This window comes from Spermophilus citellus (genome assembly GCF_964194105.1).
Source record: "Spermophilus citellus genome assembly, chromosome: 2".
NCBI lineage: Eukaryota > Metazoa > Chordata > Mammalia > Rodentia > Sciuridae > Spermophilus > Spermophilus citellus.
The window spans coordinates 5,394,297-5,413,644 of record NC_138183.1 but is presented as its reverse complement, the minus strand read 5'-3'; the positions used below and the strand labels follow the sequence as shown (position 1 = coordinate 5,413,644).

At 57.1% G+C, this 19,348-nt stretch overlaps 1 protein-coding gene across 3 annotated transcripts in view; it reads left to right on the top strand.

The window, feature by feature from the left end:
- LAMC3 (laminin subunit gamma 3) overlaps positions 1-18,282 on the top strand; it is a 51,984-nt gene extending 33,702 nt beyond the window's left edge. The window contains exons 17-28 of one of the 3 annotated variants that reach the window (XM_081267928.1): positions 149-327; positions 1,929-2,067; positions 2,987-3,192; positions 3,564-3,637; positions 4,721-4,855; positions 5,966-6,146; positions 7,486-7,635; positions 9,879-9,981; positions 12,098-12,297; positions 13,209-13,355; positions 13,428-13,527; positions 16,998-18,282. In XM_081267928.1, coding sequence (XP_081124054.1) covers positions 149-327; positions 1,929-2,067; positions 2,987-3,192; positions 3,564-3,637; positions 4,721-4,855; positions 5,966-6,146; positions 7,486-7,635; positions 9,879-9,981; positions 12,098-12,297; positions 13,209-13,355; positions 13,428-13,527; positions 16,998-17,248 — 1,865 coding nt within the window. In that variant the 3' untranslated portion in view covers positions 17,249-18,282. Of the gene's footprint in view, positions 1-148; positions 328-1,928; positions 2,068-2,986; positions 3,193-3,560; positions 3,638-4,720; positions 4,856-5,965; positions 6,147-7,485; positions 7,636-9,878; positions 9,982-12,097; positions 12,298-13,208; positions 13,356-13,427; positions 13,528-16,997 lie in introns of all 3 variants that reach the window. The other 2 variants (XM_081267929.1, XM_081267927.1) reach the window with 2 other exon arrangements.
- The last annotated feature ends 1,066 nt before the right edge of the window (positions 18,283-19,348 follow it).

Here is a 19,348-nt window from a genome sequence, read left to right as displayed (position 1 = left end):
AAGACCTTCTGATCGGAGCCTCCAGGGAAGGCCTGTGACAGATGCCAGCAGGGGGTCCTGAGAGCTGAGGGGGGGCGCGGGGGAGCTGGTGTGCAGGGCAGGGGCTGCAGCATGAGGCCCCCCAGCGCCCACAGCCCCGGCCCCCCAGCCTGCAGGTGCTCCCCGGTGGGCTCCAGCTCAGCCCAGTGCCACGAGAACAGCACCTGTGTGTGCAGACCCGGCTTCGTGGGCTACAAGTGCGACCGCTGCCAAGAAAACTTCTTCCTCACGGCGGACGGCACACACTGCGAGGAGTGCCCCACCTGCTACGCCCTGGTCAAGGGGGAGGTAAGCACACCCACCCCGTCCATTCCACACCCAGTGCTGCGAGCTCTGTGTGGGGCGTGGGGTCTGCCTGTTCGCCCACAGCTCCTGGGCCCTCGGTCCCCAGCAGCCTTCTCCCTGTGCCCACAGCTCCTGGCCCTTCCTATTTTCTGGGTGAACAGGAAAGAGTGGCTCTGGTCACATGATCTTCCTGACTGCCCTGGGCCAAGGTCCCACGCTTCCTCTGGTTTGGTGGGGATGAGACGATAACGATCCTCCCGTGGGGAGGTGACACCGGTCCCCAGGCACAGGGAGAATTTTGGGCAGGGAGGTGGGTGGTGCAGGAGGTAGAAGGCTAAGCTCTAGGGTAATCTGTTGGGGTTCCCTTCTCAGCCCTGTTAGTTGTCACGTGCCCAGGCAGATGGCAGCCTTGGTAAACCTCAGTGTCTCTCTCCTACTGCAAAACAGAGAGGGTTCAGGCCTGCACTGGGCTGTCCACAGCATGTGGGGTTGCAGAGGCCAGACGGTGTGCACAGGCCCAGGCACCACCGGGGCGCAGCAGTCCTGAGCCAGCCCACGGGGGCTCTGCATTTATGCCACGTGGCTGAATAAACTCCCCAAGCAGCCTTTTCCAGAACCATTTTGTTTCCAAATGAGTTTAAGGCAGATTTTGCTATCAAGGAAGGAAAGGAAAGCCTTGTAGTTCATCTCAGCATTTTGGATTTGGGGACTAAGGTCAGGGCTCGGCCCTCATGGCCCTCAGTTTAGGGTGGTTGGCAGGTCACGGAGCTGAGACAGGTGTTCATGCCAAGGCTGCCTTCCGTCTGGGCAGTTATTGTGTCTGATTAAAAGAACAGGCGTTGGGCTGGGGATGTGGCTCATGCGGTAGCGCGCTCGCCTGGCATGCGTGCCGCCCGGGTTCGATCCTCAGCACCACATACCAACAAAGATGTTGTGCCCCCCGAAAACTAAAAAATAAAGATTAAAAAATTCTCTCTCTCTCTCTCTCTCTCTCTCTCTCTCTCTCTCTCTCTGTCTCTCACTCTCTCTTTGAAAAAAAAAAAAAAAAAGAACAGGCGTTGGCTGGGTGCAGTGGCGCATGCCTATAATCCCAGCAGCTCGGGAGGCTGAGGCAGGAGGATCACAAGTTCAAAGCCAGCCTCACCAACTTAGCAGGGCCCTAAGCAACTCAGCAAGACCCTGTCTCTAAATAAAATACAAAATAGGGCCAGGGATGTGGCTCCATGGTTAAGTGCCCCTGAGTTCAATCCCCAGAACCAAAAAAAAAAAAAAAAAAAAAGAACTGACTTGGGGCATCCCACAGCACATGCAGGCAGCAGGTGCCCACGGCACACCCACAGGGTGACAAGTCCTAGGAGTTCAGTGCCCAGGACAGATGGGCACAGGCCCTCTTCCCTAGGCCAGGCGTGTGCTGGCTCGGCATGAGCAGGTGTCTGAGCAGGGAAGGGAGTGGGCAGGGCTGGTTCTCAGGGCTGCTGGGCCTTAGCTTTGAAGCTGGGGAAGGGAACCCAGGAGGGGGACAGGTCAGGCAGAAGCCAGGGGTAGGTATCCAGGGAGGACTGCAGGTCACCAGCCTCACACCTTTTCTTCCCTGTCCCCTGAAGGTGGCCAAACTGAAGGCCAGGCTGACCTTAATGGATGGATGGCTGCAGGGCTCCAACTGTGGCCCCTGGGGGCCACTAGACATTCTGCAGGGAGAAGCCCCACGCGGAGACATCTACCAGGGCTACCACCTTCTGCACGGTACAGAGCAGGAGTCCAGGGGCTGGCTGGTCAGAGCCCAGGGCACAGCCTTCAGCCTGGGCTTGTCGGATGCTTTGAGGGCTCTCAGTCCTGTCACGCTGGGAGCCTGTCCTTCGGTGTCCCCAGCACGCCTGTCCCTGTGTTAACATCAGTCTCCATCCCCCCTTGTAAGGGAGGTGCAGACAGGGGCAGTCATAACCCAATTGCATGGCAGGTGAAGGCTCAATGCTGTTCCAGGGGCTGGGCGGGTGGAGTCTGGGCAGGTGGGCAGATTCTTGGCCCTGGACTCACTGTCTTGCTCACCCATCCCCTGCACACACAGTGCGGGACGTGTGGGAGATAAGTGAGCAGTTAGCAAAAAAGAAGACCTGCGGCTAAAACCAGGCGGAATGTGGCCTGGGAGGGGACATTTAGAGGGGACATTTAGAGGACACTGAGAGGACTGGTGCTCTGTGAGAGTTCATTTCCTAGCACGGTGCTAGGTGGCCGTTGGGGCCACCCACAGGTGAGCTGGGCACCTGGTCCAAGGCTAGCAAAAGAGGGAGCGAGGAGGTGGCAAGCCTTAAAGTGTCCACGCTGGGTGTCCTTGGGAATCACCGAGCTGACTTGGGCAGAGGGTCACTGACGTCCCAGATTCTGGAATCGCTTGTAGTGGCTTAGAAGGCCCGGGTCCCTTCCAGGCCCCTGAGTGTGGCTGATGCAGTGTGTGGGACTGGGGTGGCGATTCGCCTTCTCTAGGCTTCAGCCTTTGCATCTGTAAAATGGGCAGAGTCTTTTGGACTCAGCGTGGGGACCCCAGGCTGGTGATGGGATTCGCCTGTGCCCAGGGAGAGTGGAGGCCAGACAGGAGCTCGGGGGTGGGGGCTTTAGCATGGAATCTCAACTTCTCTGTGACCCCTGGACTGTGGGCTTCCTGCAGGGGCCCGGGAAGCCTTCCTGGAGCAGATGACAGGCCTCGAAGGTGCTGTGAAGGCCGCACGGGAGCAGCTGCGGGTGCTAAGCAGGAGCGCCCGCTGCAACCAGGCCAGGACCCAGAAGACCTGCATCCAGCTGGCCGACCTGGGGGCAGCTCTGGAGTCCTCAGAAGAGGAGATTCTGCATGCAGCCTCTGTTCTCACCTCTCTGGTACCCGGGCCCCTCCCTCACTGAGCCTGGGCATGGGTCCCTGCCATTGACCTGGTGACCCTGGGCCTCCCTCTGCCTCTAGGAGGCTCTGGTCATCTGAAAACTGGAGGTCAGACTGAGCCTCCCCCACAGGCTGAGTGAGCTAGCATGTGCAGAGCCAAGATGTCCCAGGTGGAACTGCCTGGGTGGCACCTGGCGGGTGGGACTGGTCCTTCTGTGTTGGAGGATTCGAGCACGGCCTGCCGACTCAGTGGCCAGCTTTGCACGGTCATAAATTACTGGCGCGGTCTGATTCTGCGCAGTAATTTAGCCGGATGTGGCCCTTACCCTGTCAGGACCGGCCTCAGTTTCGCCTCTTGTCTCTAAAGGAGATTGTGCAGGAGGGGTCCAGCCAGCCCGCCAACTGGACTCATCTGGCCACAGAGGCCCGCGCCCTCTCCAGGAGGTGAGCCCATGCCCCAGGGAGAGCTGAGGTTCTGTCCACGCCATCCCCCAGCCCTTGTCTGGGGGACTCTAGGGCCAGGGTCAGCCCCACAGGTGTCCCTTGCCCAGGAGGTGGGATCCCATGGGCCCAGGCCACCCCCTGAGCAGCTGTTACCACATTGGAAGGAGAGATGTGTGAGAGGCCGTGGGCCAGAGGTGCCTGGGCAAAGCCCGCTTGCCTTGGGCACAGAGCACCTGGCGGCTCCCTGGTGGCTGCTTGGTTGAGGAATATTTCACCCTGCACAGCCCAGTGGTCTGACCCCAGAGCCATCCCCCGCCCCCGCAGTCCCTTTCAGAACATTCTCATCCCCCTTCGCCTCTCTTCAACCTTCCCAGCTCCCGGCAGCCCTTCACCTGCCCCCTGTCTCTATGGACTTGCCTGTTCTGGGCATTTCCCATAAACGGCATCTAACGCGGTCTTTCTTATCTGCCTCACATGGCTTTCACATAGTGTCTTCAAGGTTCATCTGCAGAGGAGCATGGGCGGTCCTTGTTCCTTTTATGGCTCTGTGCTACCCCAGGGAACAGACACACCACATTTTGCTTACCCGATCACCCCTTAATAGATATTTGGATTCTTCTCTCAGCTGCCTTTATGAAATAGCTTATGATCCTATAGACTCTGCAGCAATTTTCCTCTTTATCTCCAAGAACCTTAGACTTATTTTACAGATGAGGAAATACATTCAGAGACGTCAGGTGACCTACTTAAGGACTCACAGCTTGGAAGTGATGATGCCAGGATTCGACCCCAGGCTGCCTGGGCCGTCTCCTCTGAGCTGTGTCTGTTAGGGTGACTGCACAGTCACGGCCCAAGCTGGGAGGGTTTATGTGTGTGAAAGGCCCATGCTGGTCCTTGTGACAGGCCAAGGTCCTCCCTGGTATGGAACAGGAATGGGATGTATGCACCCTTCCTGTAGTCCTGCGTGTGGCTGCCAGGCAGGTAGCAAAACAGTCTGTCCTGCAAGGGGCCCGTGTGCTAGGGGCGTGGGTTTGGGCCAAACCCCTGCATGGACTCTTGTTGATGGCCGGGGTGCTTGCATAGCCACAGGGACACTGCTGCCAAGATCGAAGCTGCTGCACGGCGTGCCCTGCTCACCTCCAACACAAGCTACGTGCTGCTCCAGAGTCTGGTGGATGGTAGAGTGGCCCTGGAGACCCAGCGGGAACTGGAGGACAGGTGAGACCTCCCCAGGTGCAGTAGAAGCTTGGGCTTAACCTCCGGGAGCCCACGGGGCCTACACAGAGGCTGCTGGCTCCAGAACCAGCTTCCCCTGGTTCCTAAGGTGCTTGGTGGTTGGTTGGGGAGTCTGCGGTCTGCGTCCCACTTGGACCTATGGGCCTGTGAGACCCGTTGGTGGACTGAATTAATAAGGAAGGAAGAGTGTGGTCTGCTCACTGCCTTTCCAGCTCATTTGAAAGCTACGAGGTAGCAGCCACTTTCCAGGGCTGAACTGGAACCCCGAACAGTGAATCAATCTCCCTCCCTCCCTCCCAGCAGCAAGCCCCAAGTCCTCCCACCAAGTCCAGGTAGCTCCTCTTTGGCACCAGCTCAGTTCAAGGGTCAAGGTGATCTGCAGCCTTTTGCCTGAGCTTCACATTTTCATTTCTAGATGAGACAATCTGCTTGGCTCAGCTGGGATTGGGTGTCCAGCCAGTTGGCTGGGCTGGGGTGAGGTCACATGACCCACCCCTGGTGGGAAGCACTGTCCTTCTGGGACTGATAAGGGGTGGAAAGGAAGCTGAGGGTGGAGGAGGAAGGCTCCGCCCCAGTGGTGGCCATGGTGGGGCAGGACCACGTGGGTTGGGCTCTGGGCAGCTGGCCAGGACAAGAAACCACAGACTTCAGGCTACACTCCCTGTAGCCACTGCACAGCCCAGGGGTCACTGTCTGTGGACAGTGACAGGCTCAGGGTCACCAGCAAGGACAGGGCCCTGGCCACGTGCTTCCCACGCCAGGCATCTTCCTCCTCACACTTCACCCAGACCAGCTGAACATCTGCAAACCATGTGCTTGTCGGGTGGAGAGCAGGCGGGAGCCCTTCCAGAAAAGAGTGGGTGAACTGAATGAATGAAGAAAGAAGAATGTGCTTGTTCATTGCCTTCCTGGTGCACTGCACGGCTGCAGAGAAGCAGCACTTTCCAAGGCCAGCTGCTGGGTGCCAACCAGCCCAGGATGTTGGAGAGGACTTTGCAAAGCCTGGGCTCCAGCCAGGGACCCAGACAGCAATGGGGAGGGACAGCCCTGTGCCCTGCTTGGTGAGCCAGCCTGGCCTCTGTCTCCTTCCAGGTACCAGGAGGTCCAGGAAGCCCAGAAGGCGCTGGGCACGGCTGTGGCAGAGGCACTGCCCAAAGCTGAGAGGGCGCTGGCCGCCATGCAGCACGTCATTAATGATACAGCCCCACACGGGGCCTTGCTGGCCGTCCCTGCAGCACCGGTCAGCTCAGTCATCATCGAAGCTCTGCATGGGGTAGGGGCGGACACTCTAGAGGCTGGAGAAATCCAGTGGGCAGAGACAGGGCATTGGCTTATATTTAACTGTATGTGGTTGATTAAAACGAGATAATCATAGCTGGATCTCACACCTTAATCCCAGCTACTTGGGAGGCTGAGGCAAGAGAACCTCAAGTTTGAGTCCAATCTGGGCAATTTCCTGAGACCCTGTCTCAAGATTTAAAAAATGGCTGAAGAGTTGGAGGTGGCTCAGTGCTAGAGCACTTGCCTAGCATGCACAAGGCCCAGCACCGCCAAAGATAAAACTTAAAAAGTGAAATAAAAGGAGATAATCCACCCCAGGGCTTGGCGGGGTTAGAGCTCGGCTGCTCTTTGTTGCTGATTAGAACAATATCAAGGCTGCGGCCTCTTCTCCATGCTAATGACGGTGGTAAGGATGCCAGCCAGACATGGGAGGAAACCTCAGCTCTGCTACTCCAGCTTTGTGACCTTGGCCAAGGACTTTCCCTCCCTGAGCCTCAGTGACTTCATCTGTCACAGGGACCTGGTCTGTTAGGCTATTTCAGTGTTGATTCCACGGGGGCGGAGAGGGCATCCGGGCATCTCCTGCGAGCCCACCATCCTGTGCTCGCCAACTCTGAATGCATCAGGCCCAGCCTGTCTGTACAGTAATCCTGAAATCCCCCAACTCAGAAATCAAGCTTTAATAAAGCAGTTAGCTGGCTGGGGGTGCCGCCTGGTAGCAGAGCACATGTCTAGCATGCGTCAGGCCCTGGGTTCTGTCCCCAGGCAGTAAACTTATACAAATGAAGTGCATTTGGGACCGAACCTGACCCAGACCGCCTGCCCATGGCTGCTTTGTCCCTCTGCTGCCTGTGAGGTGTGACATGGGGGTATTAATATGTGTGGTGGGCTGCTGTCCGAAATACCATGAGGGGCCTGGCTCACGTGCAGCTCCTGAGCAGCTCTGCTTTGCACGGTTTGAAAAATTCTGCATTCTGAAGCCTATCTGCTGGAGGTTTTGGGTAAGGGAGTGGGGGCCGGGGAGAGATTCTCACTTTGCCGTTGGGAGATGCATAGCTAGAGGGCAGTGCGGCTAGGCTCTGAGCCTCCCTGGCCTCCCTTCTCTGCTGTGGCCCCTCAGCTTCCCAGGGTCCACACTAGCTCCACCCTCACTGTCCTTGTCCTTGTCCCTGTCCCTGGGCTGCTGGGGCAGTGGAGGCACCGACTCTTCAGAGGCATGAGACTTGGTGCAGGGCTGGCAGCCCCAGGCTGACCCTCAGCCCAGCGGGGCCTCTTTCTCTGAGTAAAGGGTCTGGTCCCTAGCCCCCACCTGAGCCACCATCTCTCCACAGCCTCTGAATTCCCAAGCTGGGGACCTGGACTCCAAAGCGCAAGTCCTGGAGAAGACAGTTGCATCAAGAGAACGTGTGGCCACCGAGGCTGTCGGCACCCTCCGGGCCACTGCCCAGGCAGTGCTGCAGAAGACAGAGCCCCTCACACAGGTGAGCCCCTGTGCTTCTTTGGAGCAGGGCAGCTGCAGGAGGCAGGGGCTGCCCTGGCGGAGATCTGGGGTCTAGGGAAGGAGAAGGACAGGAAGGAGCTCTTTCCATTTCTCTGGTGCCTTCTCCCAGGCTCCAGGACCCTCAGGCAGCCTGAGCAAGGGTTCACGAAGAGGCAGGAAGGACAGACACATGGACAGGCAGACGCAGGCGACGCCCACCCTTCTCAGTGTCAGTTACAGCTGGTGGTTCTTGTTCATTCCCTCCTTCTGTCATCAGAGGGCCAGATACTGAGTGAGCACCTACTTTGAGCTGACCCTGGACTCAGTGCTCAACCACACAGCCTGGTGTTGGCAGTCTAGGAGAGAAGGCACCGGATGATTGGGGAACTCAAGGAGAATGAGGGGTGGATCTGACTACGCCAGTTGTTCTGGACCTTTGAGAGTGTCAAAGACCCCTTCAAGATAACCAGGATTGAACTCGGAGGCACTCGACCACTGAGCCACATCCCCAGCCCTATTTTGTATTTTATTTAGAGACAGGGTCTCACTGAGTTGCTGAGCACCTCACTATTGCTGAGGCTGGCTTTGAACTCGCAATTCTCCTGTCCCAGCCTCCTGAGCCGCTGGGATGACAGGCATGTGCCACTGCACCTGGCTCAAGATAACTTTTTTAAAAACTTTTCATTTGATGCACAGTGGCACATGCCTATGATCTCAGTTCCTTGAGAAGCTGAGGCATGAGGATCACAAGTTCAAAGCCAGCCTCAGCAACTGAGTGAGACCCTAAGCAGCTTAGCAAGACCCTGCCTCAAAATGAAAAATTAAAAGGGCTGGGATATGACTAAGTCGTTAAACACCCATGGGTCTCATCCCCAGTACCAGAAAACTTTGAAAAAAGTTTTCTATTTGGAAATAGTTTTAGGGTTACAAAAATGTTATAAAGAAAGTACCAGAGGGACTGGGGCTGGGGCTGGGGCTCAGGGGTAGAGCGCTTGCCTGCATGTGTGAGGCCCTGGGCTCAATCCCCGGCAGCCACGTAAAAATGAAAAAAAGGTATTATGTCCAGCTACAATTAAAAATATTTTAAAAAGAAAGTACAAAGGATCCCCCTGCCCCTTTACATGCGCTCCCACGGGGTTGGGCATTTGATGCAACACAGTGTGAGCCTCAGGTTCAGGAAAGCCATGTGGTGCCTTCCAGGGCCTGACCCTCAGACCTCGGCCAGGTCCCACCCGCAGTGCCAAGGTGGCCTAGCTGGACTACCTTCATCTTCCCCGTTTTTTTTGTACTGGGGATTGAACTCAGGGGCACTGGACCACTGAGCCGCACCCCTGCCCTGTTTTGTATTTTATTAGAGACAGGGTCTCACTGAGTGCCTTAGGGCCCTGCTAAGTTGCTGAGGCTGGTTTTGAACTTGCGATCCTCCTGCCTCAGCCTCCCGAGTTGCTGGGATCATAGGCGTGTCTACCGCGCCCGGCGCATCTTCCCTTTAAAGACAGGAAAAGCGTTTCTTTGTGAGGAACTGAGGAATGGGGCCCAGGCCTGCCCCACACCTGGAGAGCTTTGCTGTGGGGGTCCCCAGGATAGTGCCTGCCCGTGGGGTCCACTGGTCCACCGTCTAGAGAGGGGCCAGGAGGAGGGTAACCTCCCTGACCCCCTCTGAGAGCTGTCGTCCATCAAGGCCAGACGCCCGTGCACAGAGGCCCTGCCCACCCCCCCCCCAGCACCCTGCTTCCTCCTTCCAGAGCTTCATTTCTCTTTAGTCACATAAACGTTAGGGTGCACTCTGACATAATTTTAAAAGCCTGGATATAATTGGCTCAAATCCCAGCACTTCCCCTTCCCTCCCCTCCTCCCTCTCCTCTTGCCCTGGACACTTGGGTCCCTCTATGGCTGGACATGCTGTCTTTGCCCATGCCTCCATCAAACCCCAGATCTTGAAGCACCCAGTTTCCTTTCGTGGTGGTGGAAGAAGCTGCCCTCCTGCGAGGAGGAGCTGATGATGGTCCATTGGCCAGTTGGCCGAAGCAAAAGCAAAAAACGCTCCTGGAAAGGAGTGTCCCTTGTCCTCTGTCCTTCGGTTCTTGTGCTGGGTTTCCCTCCACAGTGCCTCAGGTGTCTTCAGGGGAAGGGTCAGGTGTGGCATCATTGAGGGGGTTGGGTAACTCCATGTCAGAGGTGAGGTGAGTGATGCTTGGGGACCTGGTCTGTGGACTCTGCCTTCAGACTCTCTTCTCCCTCCAGCTGCGCCAGGAGGCCACAGCTGCTCTGGCCCGGGCTTCCTCATCTGTCCAGGCTGCCACAGTGACCGTCACAGGAGCTAAGACCCTGCTGGCTGACCTGGAAGGTATGTGTGCCCAGTTGAGCCCTGGGCTCTATGACACAAGTACCCTGACAGCCACCAGACTCACCTCAGCAAGTGCAGGCCTGGTGTGGGGGTCAGAAGTCCAGTGGTGTGGGCCTAAGCCATGTGGCCACCCCTGCCCCATCTCAGGACCCCTCCCCAGGCTGCACATCTCTCCCCGTCTTGCACATGGCTCCCTGGGTACCAGCCCACCTGCCATCCCACCCACCCCAGGACCATCAGACCTTGCACAGACCCCTGGGGACCCCATGGGGAGAGAGTCTGAGCTGGAGCTCCCGGGAGCAAGTGGGGCTGTTCTGCAGAAGGCAGCGGGGTCCCTGCGGGGCCAGGCCTCGTTTGAGCTTTAGAGAAATGAGGCCGAAACGGGCAGGCGAAGTACAGGCTGCTCATCCACCCCAGGTCAGAGCTTAGCAGAGTGGAAACCACCAGGGTCAGCATGCCCCAGCTCCAGGTCCCCAGGGTAGTGGGCGTCTGTGTGTCCTCTCTGCTCCACAGAGAAGCCGGGTGGTTCCTTATCCAACAGTCAAGACAGGTAGGGACGATCCCCAGCCCAGGAGTCTCTTAGGGCCTGGGACCAGGAGCCAGGCTTGTGATGGCCATCTGTCAGTCCCTCCAGCCCTGGGCCTGACCCTCCAGGCCTCCCACCTCCACATTCCCCAGTGGCCTAAAGTCCTGGTCACCTGCTGGCTGGGGGGCCTTCTGCGGAAAGTCCTGGCTGTGTGTTTGTGAACCAGAGTCACATTAGGAACAAGTTCTTTCAGCGACTCCTAATAAGGGAATTTTAGACATCAGGATTGTGAAAGGGTGTCAACGTCACCTGCTGGGAATCTGCCCTGCAGGGCTCACTCACCTGCTGTTTGCTGCTGTCCCCAGCCGTGAGCTGTTCCCTACTTATGAGGCCATCCCACTGCTGGGTGGTTCCAGAATACGTTCCTGCAGTTCCTGCACGTGCTGGGTGGCAGTTGGCCTCCCTGGCCCTGCTCCATGTTCACACACAGACTGACCTCCACCCTCCTCCCCGGCTCTTCCCCCGTCCATCCCACCGCGCCCACTCCCCCTGCGCCAGGGCCTAGGCTCAGTTGGTGCAGGAGATGGGGGGAAACTTTGCACAAGGGGCCGAGGTGCTGCCTTCCGTGGGGCGTGGCCTGGGGTCTCCTAGCCTGTGACTGCTCTGCCAAGGCAGGCGTGTGCCCAGATGAGTTCAGGAAATGTCTCCAGTGCTCTCTCAAGGCTCACCCTGCCCACTTCAGAGTATCAAGGCCCGAGAAGCCCTGTGAGGAGGAGAGCAGTTCACTTTACTAACTCACTCGGCGTTTCCTGTAACATGTATGAACAGCCTGAGAATTAGGCTTAATGGAATGCACCCATTTTGTATACAAGAAACAAAAAGTGGATCTAATTTTTGGATACAACAATTATATAATATTTTGCCCCCCGAAATTGGAAGACTTGATTCTTTTTAAAAATTGACTCTTGTCTACTGTCACCTGTACTCCTCCTAATAAATTTCTCTCAAAATTCTATTGGAAAGGAAAGGAAAAGAATAGAAAAGTCCCCTTCATTATCCAGAGGGAAACAACTTCTTACTAGATAAAGTCTATGAGAATTGTAACCTTTCCCTTTTTGTCTTGCCTGCCTGGGAGCTCGGTGGTAAATAGAGCATTTGGTGCCTGCAATATCATTATCGTAAATTTCTGGAACTTCTCGCTCATCTTTCCTTCCTCATCCTCCTCCTAGTTACCTATGGCTCTTGGTCTCCACTAGGGTAGTCTGTTGGTGCATCTGTTAGGAATGGGTGGTACCATGAATGGTGCTGTGGGTCCCCACCCCCACGGCTGCTCCCAGCGTTGACCACCGTGTCATTTGATGACTTTAACAGATGTCATAATGTAACGTAATGTGCACCTTTAAGTTCTCTGCACCTCTTGCTCCTTTGTGGTTTCTCCTGGGTGAGCCTGAGAAGGTCACAGGCTGATGTCACGGGTCTCAAACCTCCACTCCCCTCAAGCCAGGATCTGGGGTGGTTGAGCAGCGAGACCACTGGGCAGGAGTTCCAGGGGTGAGCCTGGCCCTGACGCAGGCTCCACCGGGTTTGCAGGGATGAAGGCGCAGTTTCCGCGGCCCAAGGACCAGGCCGCCCTGCAGAGGAAGGCGGGTGTCACCCGGGACAGGCTCCTCGCAGACGCGGAGAAGAGGACCCAGCAAGCAGAGAGGATGCTGGGAAATGCCACTTCTCTCTCCTCCAGCGCCAGGAAGAAGAGCAGAGAAGCAGAGCTGTCGGCCAAGGACAATGCCCAGGTCAGGCCAGGGCTACGGAGACAGTGGCTTTCCTACCCTCTGGGCCTGTGGCAGGGACGGGGACACACAGCTGCCCTCTTCCCGGTCTCCTGCTGACTGTTACTAACTGCTGCCGGGGCCCCCGCTCTTAGCTCGGAGCCTCACACAGGTGACCTCGTTGATTCTTCATGAAATAGGTGTCGTTGCTGTCCCCCAGGGTGTCTGGTGAGGACCCTGAGGCTCAGCCAGGTTTCAGGACTTCAGTTACATAACCAGGACTCACACCTGGACTTGCCTACCTTCCTTACCTAAATGGCTGGCTTTTCTGTCACTGGGGCCCTGTTCTAGTGGCTGTCCCCAGCTCTGCTTCACCTTCAGGCTCACACCACAAGTGAAGATCGTCATGGTCGCCCAGGCTTCAGAGGGGCTGGACTTGAAGTGGGCATCCCCACGATCGGTTTCTTGTCCTGCCACTGGACTTTGGCCGGCCTCCGCCTCCTCTCTGTGCCTCCGTTTGTCTGTCTGTAATAGAGTCGGAATGGCTCTCCTCCAGGGAGAAATGAGTGGTTTCCTGCAGTTTTGCTGGTGCCCAGCACCAAGCCCACATCCAGTGCATATTTGTTGAATGTGAGAGTGAGTGGCTGCGGAGGCTGAGGCAGGAGGTTTGCAAGTTCAAGGCCAGATTCAGCACCTTAGTGAGACTGTCTCAAAATAAAAAGTAAAGCGGACTGAGGATGGGGCTCAATGGTAAAGCGCCCCAAGTTCAGTCCCTAAGTACCAGGAAAACAAAAACAAAAGCGTGGCTGGGTGAATGGGCGCGTGCTCTGTGCAGGAAGCTGACCACGGCTCCCCATCTTGGCCGTAAGAGCTCTTCATCCAGAAGGTCTTACTCCAGTCTCCCTCTTCTCCCTACCCCTGATGCCCACCTGCAGCTCGCCAGGACCTTGCTGAGGGAGGGGAAGCAGGGCCACCGCCGGGCCAGCCGGCTCGCCAGCCAGACACAGGCCACCCTCCAGCAGGCCTCCCAGCTGGCGCTGATCTCTGGAGCACACAGTCGGGAGCTGAGGGAAGCTGAGCTGGTAGGTGTGCCCCATGGCCCCTGCCCCTGGCGGCCAGGAGGGACCTGCTCCAGCTCTTACCCCTCCCCAAAGGTGGGTGCCAGGCTGAGCACAGTGGAGCGGCACATCCGGGAGTCTCGCATCTCCCTGGAGAAGGACATCGAGGCCTTGTCGGAGCTACTCGCCAGGCTGGGTAAGGAGACCCCGAGGCTGGCCCTGAACTCCAAGTCCCTGGGGACATCTTCCTATGAGGCGCAGCCCCAGGAAACGTGCCACATCTCCATCCCCACCCCGTGGCCCTCACCCACCCCAGCCCCGAGAGGAGCAGGGCGGGTGTCTCGAAGCCCTTCACTTGGCATGCTTCTCTGCGCCCCAGGCCCCAGACTGGCCCAGGAGGGAGGCAGAACACTCAGGTACTCGAACACCTCTGAGTCCCGGAGAAGCAGGTCAATGCGCAGGGCCCAAGGGAAAAGGGACATCTCAGAGACCAGGGTGGGCAGCACTGAGGATTGGAAGCTGATTTAGAATCAGGAAGACCAGGGTTCAGGTCTAGCTCTGTCCCTCCTTGGTGGTGAGACCTTGGGCATGGCACTCCCCCGAGGCCCCCACCCATAAGATGGGAGTAACAGCGGAGTCACTTGGAAAGTGCTTTCCACAGCCCTGGGTGCGGAGAGAACCAGAAGACAGCCGCTCTTAGGAAGGAGGTCAAACTCCAGGTGGGCCAGGAAGAGGCTTGTAGGTGAAGGGGACAGCCCCCACCAAGGCATGGAGGTCCCAGAGGCCCCTCGTGGGAGGACAAGAGTCAGAGCAGTTACATTGAAGTGAACGTTGCACATTTTTTTAAAAAATTGTGGAAAAATGCACATAACGGTATTTACCATTATAACATATTTCAGTGTGCCGTTCAGCGAGTGTTAGCTGTCTGCTACTGTGACAAAATACCCGAGATAATCAACTTAAAAGGAGGAGTGGTGCTGGGTGAGGGGGTGCACATCTGTCCCCCCAGCAACTCTGAAGACTGAAGCAGGAGGATTACAAGTTTGAGGCCAGCCTGAGCAACTTAGCGAGGCCCTCTCTCAGAAGGTCAAAGGGCTGGGGCTGTAGCTCAGGGATAGAGGGCTTGTCTATCATGAATGAGGCCCTGGATTTAGTCCCCAGCACTGGAGGGAGATGGGGGAGAGGAAGAGTTTATTTCAGCTCCAAGTTTCAGAGGTATCTGTCCTTGTTCCTGTGCTTTGGGCCTCTGGTGGCCCAGAACATCATGGCAGAGGGGCCTGTTCCCCTTGGGAAGCAAAGAGACACAGGAAGGGGCCAGGATCCTGAGATCCCCTTCATGGGACGTCCCCAGGGACCTAACTTCCTTCCACTAGGCCCCACCCGCTATAGGTGCTACCACCTCCCAATCGTGTCCCTGGGCTGGGGACCAAGCCCCCAGTACATGAGCCTCTGGGGGTCATTTAAGATCCAAACTATTCTGAAACATTAGGGACATTCACACAAGCCATCCCTGTCTCCAGAACTTTCTCAGCCTCTCAAATAGAAGCACTGTCCCCACGAAACGCTAACTCCCCATGGCCCTCCAGCTCCGGGCACCTACCCTTCTCCTCTTTCTGACCTGACTTCTCGAGGTACCTGGCAGAGTGGAGTCATGTGGAATTTGTCCCTTATTGACTGGCTTGTTTCACTTGGCGTGACTTCGAGGTTACCCCACTGCACGGGTCTCTCTGGATGACCGTGCTCCTGGGTTTGTCTGCACCAGGCCCACGCTCAGTGGGTCCCACACAGGCCTTACAGGACTCTCTTACTTCTGCTGCGGGGACAGTTACTCTCTTACCATGTTGCAGGGGAAACTGAGGCACAGAGATCTTAGCTACTGTGCCCAGGTTCCCACAGCCAGTCGGTGGGGAAGAGTGGTGTACATGTGGCTCTGACTGGCACTGTGTGTACCTGTGGCCGCCAGTCTGCACCCCACAGCAGTATGGGACGGATGCTCTACAAGGGCAGACCATACCGCTGCTGTCGCCGTCACACATCCGTCCATCCAACTCCACGCTTGACGCCGGGCTGTGGGGTTGACCATATAGACCTGGACAGAGCCCCTGTTGCCCTGGGCAGCCCAGGCAGGTGGAGGGGTGGCTGTGACCTGATTCTGAATCTCGAAGGCCAGGCTGTTTGGATTTTCCTGTGGACAGTGGGGCCTGTCGAGGTCTCTGCTGGAGGCAGAACTTGCCCAGGCCAGCGGGTCTCAGCCCCACTCTTCCTCTTCTTGCCCTCGGACCCAGCCTCTCTTGCCTGGGACACTCAGGGCCTTGAGGAGCCTCAGGGCCCAGTGGGATCCAAGGCCACTCTGGACCCACTGCGCTGTCTCCATCGCTCTCCCAACTGGCTGAGCTCTGTCTTTCTCTTGCATGTCACACTTAGTGACAAGGTGGGGGCGGCAGCTTGTGGAGTCCCTACCAGTATCACTACTGCCAGTTTCCAGTAGGAGCATCTTCCCCACCCGCTCATCCGAGGCTTGGGGAGGCTCAGGAAGTCCTTAAGTAGAGCTGACCATACAGGGTCTTCCCTGCCTTCCACACCAGCAGCCCATACTGCCCCTGTGAAGCCAGAAACCCTGCCGCTTACCCTGTTAGTTTTTGTCACTGTGACAAAATACCTGAGAAAATCAACTTAGAAGAGGAAAGATTTATTTTGGCTCACAGCTTCATTACTTTTGGCCTTCAGTAGAGGAGAACACCAAGGTGAAATGGCATGGCGGCTGGGAAGCAGAGGAGAAGGCAAGGAAGGGGAAGGACAAGATGTAGTTCCCAGTCAGGTGCAGTGGCGCACACCTGCAGTCCCAGCAACTTGAGAGGCTGAGGCAGGAGGATCCCCAATTCGAGGTCAGCTTCAGCAATTTAGTGAGGGCCCTGAGCAACCCAGTGAGACCCTGTCTTAAAAAAATATAAAAGGGCTGGGAATATTGCTCAGTGATTAAGAGCCCCTGGGTTCAATCCCTGGTAGCCCCTCACCCCCCAAAAAAGATGTAGTTCCCAAGGAACCAGTTCCTTCAGCCAGCCCCTTCCTCCTGCACTTTCTGCCTCTTCCCAATCAAGCCATCAGATTAGGAATCCCTCATGGACTGATCCATGGATGAGGTCCACTCACGAGCCAAGTGTTTCCCCAAAGCCCCACCTCTGAACGTGACTGCTTTGAGGACCAGACCTTCAACATGAGCTTTTGGGGACATTCCAGATCCAACCAGAGCACCCCCAAACCCCACGCCCCGACACAGGTGGTGCCCACAGATGCACCCTTGGTGAATAGATGCATCACGTTCCACTCGTGGGGCCATAGGGCCTCTCTCTCACTGTTGCAGAAGGGGAAACTGGGGCTCAGAGAGGACTCAACACGGCCTTTGGTTCTTTGAACAATGGTAGTAGTACATGCACAGAAGTGAACACTATCCAGGGCCACCAGGGGGGCAGTTCCCAAGTGTGCCCATGAGGTCCACAGGTCCTCATGGCCCCCACAGCCCTTCCAGTCCTGTGTTTCCCTGGTAGGTGGTGAGCCGTCAGACTCCGGGAGGTTTGACCTAGGGAGAGTCCTGGGACGGGGGCTGAACAGGTTCCTGGGGCCACCAGGGTGCTGGCTCCTGCTGAGGGTGTCTGTGCCTCTCTGCAGGGTCACTGGATGCCCATCAGGCCCCATCCCAGGCCCTGAATGAGACCCAGTGGGCACTGGAAAGTCTGAGGCTACAGCTGGGCTCGCGGGGAGCCCTGCAGCGGAAACTGAGGCTGCTGGAGCGGGAGTCGGAGCAGCAGGAGCTACAGATTCAGGGCTTCGAGAACGACCTCGCTGAGATCCGCGCAGACAAGCAGAACTTGGAGGCCATTCTGCACAGCCTGCCCGAACACTGTGCCAGTTGGCAGTGAGGCCCCTAGGTCCCAGCACACACTCCCCACCTCCTGTTTGCTGGCTTGGGCACACACAGCCCTCCACAGGTGTGCCCACACAGGCATACCACCAAAACGGGACCGTGTGCCCCATGTGAATACCACCTTCCCTCCCTGGTGTGTCTGGGCCTTCCTCGTCCTGGAAGTAGTGAGGACCCACTCACAAGTGGCCCTGTGTGTAAGGCCCTGCTGGGATGTCTTCCCTGCACATTTGTGTAAGACACACACACGCATTTAGTCTCCTAGTGCCCGATCACGCTGCATGCACACAGGACAGTCAGTTCTCTGTTGCGGTCAGAGCCGCCTTGTGTGGGCGCCCTCTGCAGGTCGGGGCAACTTGTGCAAATTCCCTGCAGTGCTAAGGCTTCCAAGCTCCAGACGGCAGGGGCCCAAGTAGTACTGGCACCTGGGAAGATGAGAGGGACTGCAAAGGGTTAGACCCAAGGCCCAGGGTCCCCTGAGGCCACAGCACGGTCTGCTAATCCAGCGGGATAAGTCCCACTGCTGACAGGGACATCCTTGTCTTTCTGGACACTTCCCTTCCAGGGTCTGGGTCTGCCCCAGACTCAGCTGCAGGTATCCTGGGCCCTGGTCCCCTTTCAGCCTGTGATCTGTCCAGAAAGCCAGGCCCTCAAGGGTCCAATGGGACCTGGATCATGGGGCCTTAGGCCACTGGGAATACCCCTTTGGGCCCCTGCTGACCGGGTTAACTTTGATTGACACTTCCTAAACTGGCCCTGCAGCTCTGTCTACCACCTGCGGGTGTGGAACCCTGGCCGCCATTCCAGTCTGTCCTGCCTGGGAGTCCTCCTGTGGCCAGGCCCTGGGGCCTCGGCCTCCCGGCATTTCCTCCTGGCATTCCTCCGCCCTCTCCCGGGCCCTCTTCCAGAAGACAGCAGGGCCTTGGTACAGTGGTGACTTGTGCCCTCCTCCCTCTGCTTCCCGTGCCCCTCACCCTGTCAAGGGAAACGGGTGGCAACGTGGACCTATTTATGACGAAATAAAGGACCCTTTCTCCAGCTGGTGACATGTCTTTTGATCCTTTAGTGCTGGTGGGTAGCCAGGCCAAGCTGTGGGTACACGTGTGGCAGTGCCTCTGTAGATGCCCAGCGAGCAGGTGGAATGGACGTGGGCCGACCCCTCCTGTCCACACACAGGGAGCCTTGCTGAAGTCCCGGCACCACGGCACCACTTTCCTCTTGGCTCGGGGGCGAGGGGGACTTGTCAGGCAAAGTCCAGGGGCTGGTGGAGCTTGAGAGATAGATAGAGAGGCCCTCAGTGGACCTTTGGTTTAGGTGGAGACACGGAGGCAGGAAATAGTGATCTCAAAATAGTGTCCTGCTGGGTGGAGAGGCACACACCTGTGATCTCAGCCACTCAGAGGCTGACACAGGCAGATCACAGCTCAGGGCCAGTCTCAGCCACTTAGACCCTATCTCAAAATGAAAAAGGGCTAGGGACTTTGCTCAGTGGTAAAGCATTCCTGGGTTCAATCCCCAATATGAAGAAAAAAATTTAAAAAAAAAAAGTTTGCGGCTGGCCTGGGCAATTTAGGGAGACCCTGTCCCAAAAAAAGAAAACTAAAAAGGGCTGGGGGTGCAGCTCAGTGGTAGAGCACCTCGAGTTCCATCCCCAGTACTGTAAACGACAACAACTGAGTCCCACAGCAAGGAGCAGGGAGGGAGGCTGGTGAGGACACGGGGGCAGGGAGGGGCATTCTGGACAAGGCAGCAGTCTGGGGTTGGAGTGGGCCTGGCCAGCATGGGTCCCTCTGGAAACCCCGGTGGAGGATGGGGTGGTAGAGCACACTCCATCAGGGTTCCCCGCCACAAGCCCACAGCGTTTTCTGAATTGGTTTAGGCAGAAAAGAAGAGTCTGTTGGAAGGACCTCTTGGAACCCTGGGGTGGGAAAGGCTGCCCTGCCTTGGGGGCAGCCTGAATGAGCCTGCGTGGTTGGGAGGTCTTGTTCCTACTCTCTCCACCTCCTCTCTTGATCTCGGCCTCTGCTTCTCTCTCTCTCTCTCTCTCTCTCTCTCTCTCTCTCTCTCTCTCTCTCTCTCGTTAGCTCAGGTCTTTCCC